Here is a 12,707-nt window from a genome sequence, read left to right on the forward strand (position 1 = left end):
CTCACCAAAAATACTGGTATATAAAATAATGGCTCAAGAGCCTCAAAAATGCCCAGGCCACTGAAATCATTAGGACCCCTAAAACAAGTGGTGCAGCTGGATGCGTTTGTAACCGGATTGTAATTGAATTCATACGAGCCCAGCGATCCACAGGTAAGAAATTCCTGGCATAATAGTTTTATATGAATTTTTGCAATTGATTATTATTATGTACAAGAGGGATCCATCTCTTCGAGTTCAAAATGTAAGCTTATTATTACCGATTTTATTCCAGCACTTTTAGGGATTAACGGAACCAGACTCACTCCCGTTACCGGATATAAGCCCATTAACCTGTAGGCCACAAATTGATTTTTGAAGTCGGTACGATTTCAACCTGCGCCGAAAGACTGCAATGGGATTCTAATCCATAGACTTGACTACTCAGCCACGATTGCGCATTTATCGGGATTGGAGACGTATTTTGCCAACGATCAAAGTTTGCTAAAGATGTTGTATACAGAGTAGTAAGGAGAAAGTCGCTAAAACACATTTTACTGGTGAACCGTTGATCCTACAGCCAGGCATACTTCCAGTATGAAATGTATAAAAATAACGTGTAAACCTCGGCATTGGTTACAACGGTTTTATAACAGAGAAAAATTTAAAAAGAACATTAAAAACTAACGAACAACGCTTCTTTCCCTTATTTATGCTATTCTTTCCCAATTTTCCCCATTTTCGAATTCAAATATCTTAGTCGATGTTGCATTTACAAACCTGGAATTTTTTTTTTTGTTGGCCCCAGAAGAGACAGGGCGACAACTTTACAATTGGGTTTCTGAAGATCGGGTGTCCGTATAAAAATTTAGTTTTTGTATTTTAATAATTGTACCAATCACTTGGAATATGAGTGACGTATCTGAAGTCTAAACGTTATTTGAATACTTTTTCTAATTGGAAGTATGCCTCTAGGATCAACGGTTCACCAGTAAAATGTGGCTTAGCGACTTTCCTTACTAGCCTGTATAGCTAGGCCTATATTTAGTCTCTTATGCTCCTGTGCATTCAAATATTTCATGCCTGCCACTAACTCAACCTAAAAAACGTTTATATGCCCGCTATGGTAGTTGCGTATGCTTAAATAAGGCCTATAGTCAAGAGACTCTAGGTGTCTCTTGATTACCATGATTAAATATTTTAGCTAATTCGCACTGCATAAAAAGTACCAAAACTATCGTATGATCGTAGTCAAAGATGGTTAATGTTTCTTGAATTTCTTTCCAAACCAATCAAGTGCCACACATAAAATTTGTAATCTATTTCAATAAGGGCAAACTTATAGCGAGCTTTATAATAACTGAATCTATTGAATTTAATGAAACGCTATTTATTGAATTGCTATGTTTGGATAGCCATTCAATAAATATAGAAATTCTGATCTTTTGCTTGGATACTTTACACTGACGCACATTACACACGTCATTGAAATGAAATTAAATTCAGTTTTATACTTCCATTAAACGAAAATTTCGTGCTTTTTTAACCCTCTCAATAGCATTGACGAGATATCTCGCCTACTTAAAAGCCTTTTGTTTTAGCAATGACAAGTCCAGATATTTTGTAAAGCTGCCTTCTCGATGAAATACATTTTATCCGTCTTTTTAGAACGCTTACATCGTATAAAAAATATATGGCACTTTACAGAGTTTAGTGGTTTCTGCTATGCCGCAGAAACAACTAGTAGTACGAAATGTACGAAAATAAGAAATTTCCATAGAGGTGCCAACGAAATTCATCATATCGGTGAAATTCATACACTATTATATCATCAAGGTTTTTAAATTTGAATTGAAATTTATGATACTCAATTCAGGGCCGTCTTAAAAGTATCCTGCCCTCCCCCCCCACCACCAGGTATCTGCCTGCAAATTTCATTCTTACTTTCGAAAATCATACTACTGGATTACATTATCATAAGGCCCCTATGCACTTATATCGCCCGGGTGGACCCATACGTTAAGACGGCACTGACGCAACTCCATTTTTCTGTGTGAAAAAATCTGCAGTAGCTTACTAACTCATAAAAATCATTATGAAAAACTACTCAAAATTATTATAATCTTTATCATTCAATTTTCCATTGAGTATTATTTACGCTTACCACAGATCATAATTTCACGATCAAATACTCACAGTTATGTGAGCATGGTAATCCGGGCATTTCCTGGCAATACTGTTGTAGAATCGGAACTATCGCAAATAGAAATCTACATTTTATCTCATAAGCTATCATACTGTACTAGGTTATTGTACGAAGTTTTTCTTGTTGAAATATTGACTATTCTTGCCCTTCCCCTTCCCTGTGCTACAAACCTTGAATTATTGCTAGCAGATTTTTCGAAACTAACGTTATCATTATAATTATTTTTTGCGATATCGTTCATTTATACAACAATAGCTATCAATGCCTATTGTTGTTTGCCATACCTAAATGCATGGGATTGTGCACCATGTCAGATCGTTCCTCCGGTTTTTGATGGTAGAAGGCAGCGGCGTCACTGCCTTCAGGGCTGAGGACCGGCTGGGGAGGAGGTGGCGGTGGCGGGGGCAAAGTGTCGTAAGGCGATAGCGTATCGAATTCTTCAGCCAGCTCTGGTGAGCATTTCTCTTCGCTGTCGTCCTCACAATCGTCCAGGCCTAAATTGCAAAAGTAAAAATATTGAATTTGAATGAAAAGAAAAAAAAAAAAAAAAAAAGAGTTTTTTTTCCATAACTTCCATTTTTGTCCGATCCTGAAGTAGTCATCATTACGCATGTTGTAGCATGACTTAAATCACAAACACACACCACGATCGTGATATGTTTTTAAGATGATGGGTATCTAATGAATAAAACATGTCGGCAAGGTCGGAACCAAAGGATTAAAAGAAAAAGCATAGAAACTTTTAAAAAAAAAAAAATCAAAAAACCAAGGAATAATAAAACGTGCAAAAATAAGCATGCACATGCACATGCATAAGCAAAGCAAGCAGTGAACAGGATCGAAAATTATAAAAAAAGAATTATGATGAATAATATTATAAAATACGAATGGCTAATTTTTTTTGTAACTGTGGTATTTCTAATGTTATTTTAGTTGTTATATGTTGCAATATAATTGATGTCTCGAAAGTGTTTATTACTTATTAATTAATTTTTATTACTTTGTAGCAATGCAATCTATTACGCAGCGTAAATCAAACTGAATAAGGATAATTATTATGGGGCTTGAAGTTTTTGAATTCTCAGAATCATCTGTGTCGATTGTCTTGTTTAACAGAGAGAACGAAGTTTATCGGTAATAGGGATTAAAATTGGATATTTCTGGATTTATTTATGCTTGGGCAAATTTTAAAAATATTTTAATATAGGTTTTTTATAATTAAATATTGGCTATTTTTTATGTCATAATAAGACTATGTCTGTTTTACAAAAGTTGAATATTTTGCATCGATTTTTCAGTAGCCCAGTGAATATTTATCACGATTTTTTATCAAAAATTGTCTGTTGTGTGCCTGAAAAAACATTTCACCCACTCCCTGTTGATTTGCTTTCGAACCATCTAAAATTAAAATATTCGACATATTTCGAATTGTTTTTACCTTCAAAATGAATTGTGTTATTTATTATATGTATTTCATGCTTGTCTTGTTTTGGCAAATCTAGAGTTTACAGTATCGACACACCATTATCAGAGTTATTATTTTATTTATTTATTAAAAAGTATTTGTTCTGTAATTCAGTCCGCTTTCGAAGTTTTTTCTCATGCTTTTATCACTAGAAAATAAAGTGCTAAAGCGTGAATCCAGCTCTCGTCAAAGATAAGATATCTCATATTACCAGGGCCTGCATAACATGAACGACAAAAGTGATCAAATACACCCAATATGCAACCTGATTTGCCACGGAATTGCGTTGGCAAATTCTTTCATTATAAATATTTAATGTGGCGTTGTAAAGTTTCTAAAGAACAATAATAAACCAGTTTCAACAAGTTGGTTTTCAATTATTCAGCAAAAGGAAGTTTTATACGTTGAACTTTGTAAGCAATTAGTTCAAACTAAAGAGCGATGATATTGCTATTCCAGAAAAAGTATATAAACGAATATAACGTTATATTTATTTCGATCCCATATATCTCCCAACATATGAAAGAATGACAGACAATATCAATTTAAATCTTCAACACTTGTGTTTTTGACACTTTCTATGTACAAAATTCTTTTCCACAATTATTCAATATTTACATATTCTCAAATATTTCATTTTAATACGACACGGGCGTCAAATCTTTAAACGATTAAGGCGTAAAAATTACAAACCGATAAAACATCATTACTTTCAATCCTTTTATGAAACAGAAATTGCTTGACAACATTTATTTGAACGTTATAATGAAAGTGAACTCAAACTTTAGGATTCCCAACATTATTACTTGAGGGTTGATTATTTCGAACAAAAGCAGTTATTCAACACCCGATAATCTTAAGGAATACTGAATGCAGGAGTTTCGTATGAATTTAATTTTTTTATACTCCAAGCATAGTATATCAACCGGTTTAACGTAAACAAATTGCTGTGCTTGAATATTTCGAACACAAAAATGTCTCTTGGTTAGAAAGTCCTTTTGATTATAATCCCAATTACCGAAATGATCCACGGATATTCAACATATTTTCCCTGTCGCAGAATACTTTACAATTTTCACTATTAATAGTTATGCTTATAATATGTAGGCCTACAGGGTGTTTTACGAAGAGCGTGCGTAAAGATTAAATATTCTAAGGTTTGATTCTAAAAATACATAAATATAGAAATGTTATCGGCAGCATCAGTCGGAAGGGAGATTCAGCTGCAATGATGGCAGCCCTATAAATAGGAGCCTCTATCATTAATCCTGATATAAATTTACCCAGTAACATTTTGAATTTTATTTCATTGAGATATAGATGATGGCATTCCTGATTTTTATAATTTTTAGTTTTTTTTTTCAAAAAAAAACTTTGTATGCCTGGAAAGCAATACGGAATCATGGATGATGATTAAGAATTGGTGAAAAATCAAGAATTCCAATCACATCAATATCTCGGTGAATTTTTCTTTAAATGATATGGGAAAAATTTATTTCAATCCCTTAAATAGGCGCAAATTTTAATAATGGAAATTTTTTGACTAGAAGATATGAAAATTAAAATTTTCATATCTACCCTAATTACTATTTTTTAGAGGGGCTTTTGCCACAAATCTGTTGCTGATCACTTTCATATTAAATATTCATTTTATGATCAAGCATGGATTTTTATCAACTTCGGGCACTACATGAACTCTACTGCATTCCGTGAAAAATTCAAAACGTACGAACAATGCGTAATGAAGTAATTAAACAAAAACAAAAACTCAAAAGACTGACCAAAAAATACCTAAATAATTTATTATCGAAATATAATAAAAAAATATACATGAAATTTTTAGTCCCCCCCTACCCGGATTCATAAGACATTTATTGTCTTTGATAATATAAACATAGAATTTTTGATGGAAAAAATTCCTCTAGAAGTAGCATTCAAACGAAAATCTAGCATTTCCACCCTCGAAACAAAAGTAATTTTCTTTTATCATTTTTCTTTCAGTTACCTCACTAATTCCCGAAAAAAAAAATTCTACTAATTCCCACAAAAATTTCTAATCAATAGAGTTTAAATATCGGATACAACAATAGTTATTCATTAGATAATTATAAAATTAAAATATACGTAGTTTCAGAGAAGTTGAATCTGCAAATTTTTGTATGACATGGATGTACTTTAATTAAAATTATTATTATCAATCAGCAACGAAACAAATAAAAATTCAACATGCAAATATTGTAAATAATATAAAAAAATATCGATACGAAACTAAAAAAAAAAAGAAAATCTAACATAATAATAAATAAATAGATAAGACAAAATGAAATATTAATCATCGTAAGTAATAAAAGAATCGAGTCATCAATTATGGATTCTTCTCTACAGAAAACAAGCGTAAAAAGAAGAAATAAACATAAAAAAATAAGAAAGAAATCGTATATAACTGCTGCACTAAAAATGAAAAGAAAATGGAAATGTGCGAAATGAAAATCTTTACAAATCAATCAACGCGAGGAACTAAGTCGGCACGAAACAAAAGAAATGAAAATATCTTCTTAACTGTTTCAGCACCTTTATTAAAATGTTGCTCTCACTCTCTTGAAATGAGTTGTAAAGGAGGAGGAAAAAAAAATGGAAAAATTCCATTTTTTTTCCTTTTTCCCCTCCATTTCTACGCCGATATTTCCGTCACGAAAGGGCAAAAATATTAAAATAAAATAAGGAAAATATATGTATATGCATGAAAACTTCCCGTCTTTCTTTCGGAATTACACTTCATGCTAAGACCAATTCACTCGTTCTCTAAATGTAATTCACTCCTTGAGAGAGAAAAAAAAAATTGAATTTTTTTTAAAAGAAATTCTTTGTGAGAATAGATTTTGCTTTTCTTGTTATTTATGGCACTTATTGCATTCCAAAAAAATAATAATTTAATTTTTGTTGTATGTATATACGGTTTCTTGTTTATACGATTCTTTCTCGTGAATCATCTTTGTTTTGATGTGTATGGGTGCTTGTGGAATTTTTCGTTGATAATTTATACCGGATAACGATCGATTATTTAGTTTGTAGTTGTTGAGAACTATTAAAATGATTTATTTTATTTATTTGATATACGTACGTGTATGGATTTATGTACGTAAAATTAATCAGAACGAGCGTTGTTTTGAGTGTATTTGTTTACAAATATGAGATAGAAACTAAATAATTACAATACAATTTTGTTTGATATCTTGGCAAAAATTTCAATAATTGGTTGCCCCGACTGATTTCCATTGAAAATTATCTTAACCAGCTTTGCTTATAACGCAATGATCTCGAATATATCGACACATTTTTTTTGTTCGTTTTCATGGCGTTTTCCCTAAAAAAACCAAAAATTTAATTTTTTTTTTCCTCGTGAAATGCATTTTTATTCACTGCAGACTAGCGGTAGCACTTTTTTTCGCACCAAATGTTCTTTATATGCACCTCCCCCCTCACATCACTCAGCAAGACCCCTAGGAAGCTGGGATCTTTTGCGGACGCTAGGCCAGATTTTTCACGGGGGGGCCCTCTATCGTGAATTTAAATTGCGAAAAATAAAAAATTCTAAGAATCGTCTCGTGCCCCGGGCTCATCTCTGTCAGCCCCACCCTTGTGGAGTCTATATACATACGCAATAACTTAAAATTTTCGCTGATAATTGGTAACATTTTTTGCAAGCGGTACATCGCCGATGTACCGTTTTTATCATCCCGAATTTCAGTATTATCTCCTCGTTATATATCATATATTCTCATTTTAAAATATTTCCTTAAATTGGAGGCACAGATAATTTGCATGATTGAGAAATTATATTATCCATAAGGCTATTTATAACTATAAATATTCATCGCATACAGGGTGAGCACTCAAGTCCGTTTCACCTCAAATAACTCGCAAACCGTTATCTGTAGAAATAGTCCCGAAATGCAATCTAGAAGTGTTAAAGCATGGAAAGAAAAATGAACTACCTGAAGTACCTGAGCACGGGGCATGGGGGCCTCTACTATTAATCTTTGCTAATTTTTTCGACACAACCCTGCCTCTTCTGAGGTAACGGAAGTTGCTTTGCATCAATACGGAGTTGCGAGCGGTTCTATCTGTCTGTCTATCTATCTCGGTAGATATATACGGCCCTTAGACCGGCGATGCCCCGTGATTATGATCCGAATTTCCCACATTTTTCTCTGTAAAATATTGTCATTATAACTAAAATGATTATAATGATTGAATTTTATGCATAGAACAAAACCTCGGTTATAACGAAACCATTTCGTGGAATCTTCAATGTCGTTATAACTGATTTTGACTGTACGTCATGATTTAAGACAATCTTCAAGAAATAGATGTGATTTATATAAATACATTATACTCATGTTTACGACGGATTATTCAAGAAAAGCGTGAATCCATTTCATCAGTACTTATAATAACGTGTACTACGAACAAAACATAAAGCCACTTTGCTATCTTCATGGGAATAGTCCATTTGATGACACTAGATTTCATTTGATATGCAGGAGAGTTACAAACTGTCAATACCAATCAGACCATCACGAATCCCGGTACGGAATTAGTTTACTTATGGTTAAATTACTGAAGCTTGGCGCTTAATAACCCAACCGCAGCGGTTCGAATTTCCAATTGCTTTTATATATTGATTCAGATCAACGTTACATGGAAGGACTGGGAGAGAGAGCGTGCGGTTATGTGTATGTGTGCACGTGAATCATTATTCTCCAAGGTAACGTTATGTATGAACAGTTTTCGCGCTGCAGTTAAGCGTTATACAGCCACCAAGTTGACATCAGAAACTTAACTCATTTAAGCGTTTAGAACCCGAAAGCACATCGGCATCGACCCGATAAGCTTGATAATGGACTGAGCTTGGTGGGTGTTTGTGATTCCTAGCAGCTGGCTGCCACTGATTACCACTGCAATTTACTCGAAATTTGACTCGTACGATATTTTGCATGGACATTAAATTGGATAAAACCTTAGAAGTATGTACGGATACGATGAGTTTGAATTTCGGTGGGAATTTCGCGTACTTTTGAGTTCCTCCATGCGCTAATTCGAATTCAAATACATGCTATTATTTTGGAAAATACAACCCGGTAATAATGGACAAGAAAGAATATTCAAGTTGACGTTACTACAGCTAAAAAGTTCTATAGATTTTCTCTAAGATCAGCTATTATTTATTCAGAATATCCACTCATATCGCTGTGTGTGTGTGTGTCCAACAGTTAATTTATGACCCTTCAATCTCATAGCTAGAATTTCCAATAACAAAAAAAATTTCCTAATGTTTTCATGCTTCATCTTAAAAGACGCTGAAATAAAACAAAAAACTACTAAGCATAAATTTTATATGGTCCCTAGATCTTATGATTATAACTATTTATAGTAAAAAAAAATAATTCATATACTGTGTAAACTGACTGATTTACAAAAGATTTAATTTTATTAATTTTTGTATTTTCTTCATCTGAAAACGCACCAATCCAAAGAAAAATAACCTAATCAAATTTATATCTACTAAACAAATTAGGAGCTTATTTTCAAAAGGGAAAACATTTCTACAACGAAACGACCTTCCGAAACGACTTCGTACATCATCAGGAAGGAAACTTTATGTAAGCAACACAGTTGTAACAAGTAAATTCCGAAATTAGCTGTTAATCGTACACCCTTATAGAGGACTCTGATAAGCATATTTCCAGTGATTTGGTTTTCGTGCAGCACCCAGAAATTTGAACTAATTTTTTTTTTCTGTATCAAAAAATCCTTCTTCGTATGAATAACTTGTTCGCAAACTTCATTCAAATATACAAATTCTTTAAATTTTTATGAATTTGTTAAATATTTACGAATTTATGGGACACAACACACACCCTTTTATTCTTTCTTTCAAACCAAACACGGCCTAAGCTGTATCGACTTTAACCATTGAATGTGGAACACCCTGTACTTACTTCAATGCTTTCAATTCTAATGTTCTATTTCATCATGCTTATACAAAATAATACTTTAATCGATCATTTTCGGAATACGGTATACTGAAAAAAATTCTACAACTCATTAGGGCTGGTCCAATTAATCGATTAATCTGGTCGGTTAATCGATCAATTGTTAATCGCAGTTAAAAAATTTTTAGTGGAGTTAATCGACTCGACCAATTCAATTAAAAGTCTATTAAAATCTGTATGAAAGTTTGAAACTTAACTTGATTTGTATGAAGAGATGTTTTTTTTCGGCCTGAAATATAGTGAGAAATTGAATTTTCTGAATGTTATGCCAAAACTGATGTTTGAAAGAAAAGTGATTTGTCTCCTCCGGGAATCGAATCCGGGTCCCCTTGCATACACAATACCATCACCATTGCATAATACTATCTCTTCATACAAAAACGCCAACTGGGGCGAAAATTGCGGTAGTTAAGGGAGGCTACTATGACTCCACTCAGCGCTTCACGCTACGTGTTATGAGGAATTGAAAAGTATGTCTCTGGTGTATTAGTTAGCGCACTTGCCCGATATGCAAGGGGACCCGTGTTCGATTCCCGGAGGAGACAAATCACTTTTTCTTTCCAAATATCAGTTTCGGCATAACATCCAGAAAATTCAATTTCTCAGTTAACTTGATTCGTTCAACGGAATCTGTTGGGTGTCTTAAATTATGTATCTGCATATAGTGTTTTGAATAAGTGACCATATCTAAAAATATTTGAAGCAATATTTTGTTTGGCGTGGGGGAAATGCAATTCGATTCCACGAAAGTTGATGACTTCAGTTTCAAATTTAGTTCAAAACTAAAATTTATTGCCTACACTATGAACGGTAGTTTATCCTATTTTCTTGGCGGTATCAGGTCCTCTCCTCACATGCACCATTTGGGGGGGGGGGGGGTTCTTTATGTAATAAAACAAACAACAGTATAATCGCAAGTAATTTCGAAATCAGCGACTGATCTAAAATAACCGATTTAAAAAAAAAAAAGACAGGATCCAAGGGAAGAAACCTCAAAATTTGACAAAATATGTTAAGCATTTTAAATTGCTGAAAGCGAACAGTTAATTAATTTCTTAGTTAATTTCTCAATCTACGTATTTCCACATTTGTTTACATCTGGCAAATAGCTGCATGAAATGAATAAAAAATATTTTTATAACATCAATTAATATTATATAGTAGCGACAAAAAATTTGATTAATCGGTCGATTAATCGATTAAAAAGATTTGATTAACCAGATAAAAATTTTAATTGATTCCCAGCCCTACAACTCATTAAAAAAGGATTGAGATCATCAATAAATTAATTCATTTATGACTGCTGGATTTAAATTCATCGCGACAGTGATTCGGAACACATTTTTTTAAAGGATTTCCTCGTTGTGATTATGAAAAGATACAATTTAACAGGTTTGGACATGGGTAATTTTTTTGCTTTTGAATACTGCTAAGGTACTATCATCTACCCGTGGGAGCGGACCGCATAAATTATAAGCGTCTATCCTTGGATGCCCTTGATGCGCTTCTGTTAATCTCTCTTCTTACAGATTGTGGGTGGGCTGCTCTGGATCAGAAGGGACAAAGATTTTTTTTTTGTCCTTATGTGAGTTTGTAGTCAGTAATAAAGGTAATAAATACCAAAAAGACGATGCAAAAGGAACATCTGAAAGTTCTGTGACGGTTCTTCTTTTTCAGGTATAAGCCTGGGAGACTTGCGTAACACCCTCTAATTTGTTCCAGCAATAGGTAAAATTGGCCAAACGTAACAGTTTCCTTCATGAGTTCTGCATGGCGCTGCATCCCAGCGATGTAATCTCATGGATGTTGAAAAGAAGGGCGAAAATCCCATTTGTGTTTTTAGTTAAGATTACGAAAAGAAAAAAAAATGTCTTGCTTTCAGCGCTTCGTCTTCTAGAAAATACGAATTTGATCATGAATTCGAATTTTTATGTAAGTTTCACCAATGAACCTCATTAGTTGCTGTGCTTTAATGCTGAAGTACTAAAATTGCTGTTACTGTGTATATCAGGGTTTCTCTTTTTAGCGGGGACCCGAAATCAGCAATAAGATCACCATCACATGACACGACCATGGGACTGTTTATTTTTCGAAATTAGTGAAACTAGTGACTCAATAAGTGCACTTGTAACAAACAGTACTGTACGTAGACTTGTACGACTTATGTTGGAAGCCTCTAGGAATCAAGTTTGGGTCATAAACCATAGCTCAAGAATCTCTGGCTGCAAGTGGATTTGTTTGACCCATCTCGGAAGTCATGTCTAGGACCTACTACAAAGTTTTGGTAGCGATTCATAGGTTAAGAACCCTTGCTGTGTATAATATTTTGTTCTCAGCGTTATAATTCGGGTCATTCGAGATACACGATGATCTTTCTAATTTCATAACTACTGAAGATTCCACATAGGTACAGTATTAAAGATATAAATTACATAGAATGTCCGGGCTAAAGGTATCCAAAAGTAACGGCTTATAGTTAGGGGACCACACGTAATTGCTTTAAAATTTGAACTGTATTGAAGAGAGCAACTCCTGGAGTTTAACACAGATCATAGTGATAACCGTTAGAGGATCTGCAGATTTCAAAATGGTATTTGATCTCTTGCCAAGTATTTAATAGCATTCGATTTTTGTTATAAAACAAACTGCTGCAGAGATATGCTCTCTCAAATCACGCGGGACTCTTCACACTTCACTCAGTTTGTCCACGGTGTTTGAAATGCGCCGCTGATTTATATAAATTCAACTAACCTAAGCAAGCACTGAACTTAAAACCGAACCACACACAAAACTCCGTGGAGCAAAAACCGATTTTGAGATGTGGCTACGCAAAATTGACCATTAAAATCACGCGAACTGAACAGCTCAAAGCCAGTTTTTGCGCTGCGGAATTCTGCGGGTGTAAACATTGCTTTAATATTGTGGTGTCCACATGCTATTTATACTGCTAAACCGCACAAAAATTCCACTGAGAAACTTTTAATAAATTAGTGCAAGTCAG

General features: G+C 33.7%; 1 protein-coding gene across 7 annotated transcripts in view; it reads right to left on the reverse strand.

Annotated features, from left to right (window-relative positions):
• LOC149073501 (uncharacterized) overlaps nucleotides 1-12,707 on the reverse strand; it is a 215,016-nt gene that overhangs the window by 51,281 nt on the left and 151,028 nt on the right. For 4 of the 7 annotated variants that reach the window (XM_089246924.1, XM_089246922.1, XM_089246921.1 and 1 more), the window contains one exon: nucleotides 2,470-2,679. The exons of the other annotated variants lie outside the window; for them this stretch is intronic. In XM_089246924.1, coding sequence (XP_089103050.1) covers nucleotides 2,470-2,679 — 210 coding nt within the window. The remainder of the gene's footprint in view (nucleotides 1-2,469; nucleotides 2,680-12,707) is intronic. 7 annotated transcript variants of the gene reach the window in all.

This window comes from Pholcus phalangioides, unplaced genomic scaffold, assembly GCF_987345545.1.
Source record: "Pholcus phalangioides strain wild (caught in Gottingen) unplaced genomic scaffold, Ppha-v1.0 ptg000017l_1, whole genome shotgun sequence".
In the NCBI taxonomy this organism is placed as follows: Eukaryota; Metazoa; Arthropoda; class Arachnida; order Araneae; family Pholcidae; genus Pholcus; species Pholcus phalangioides.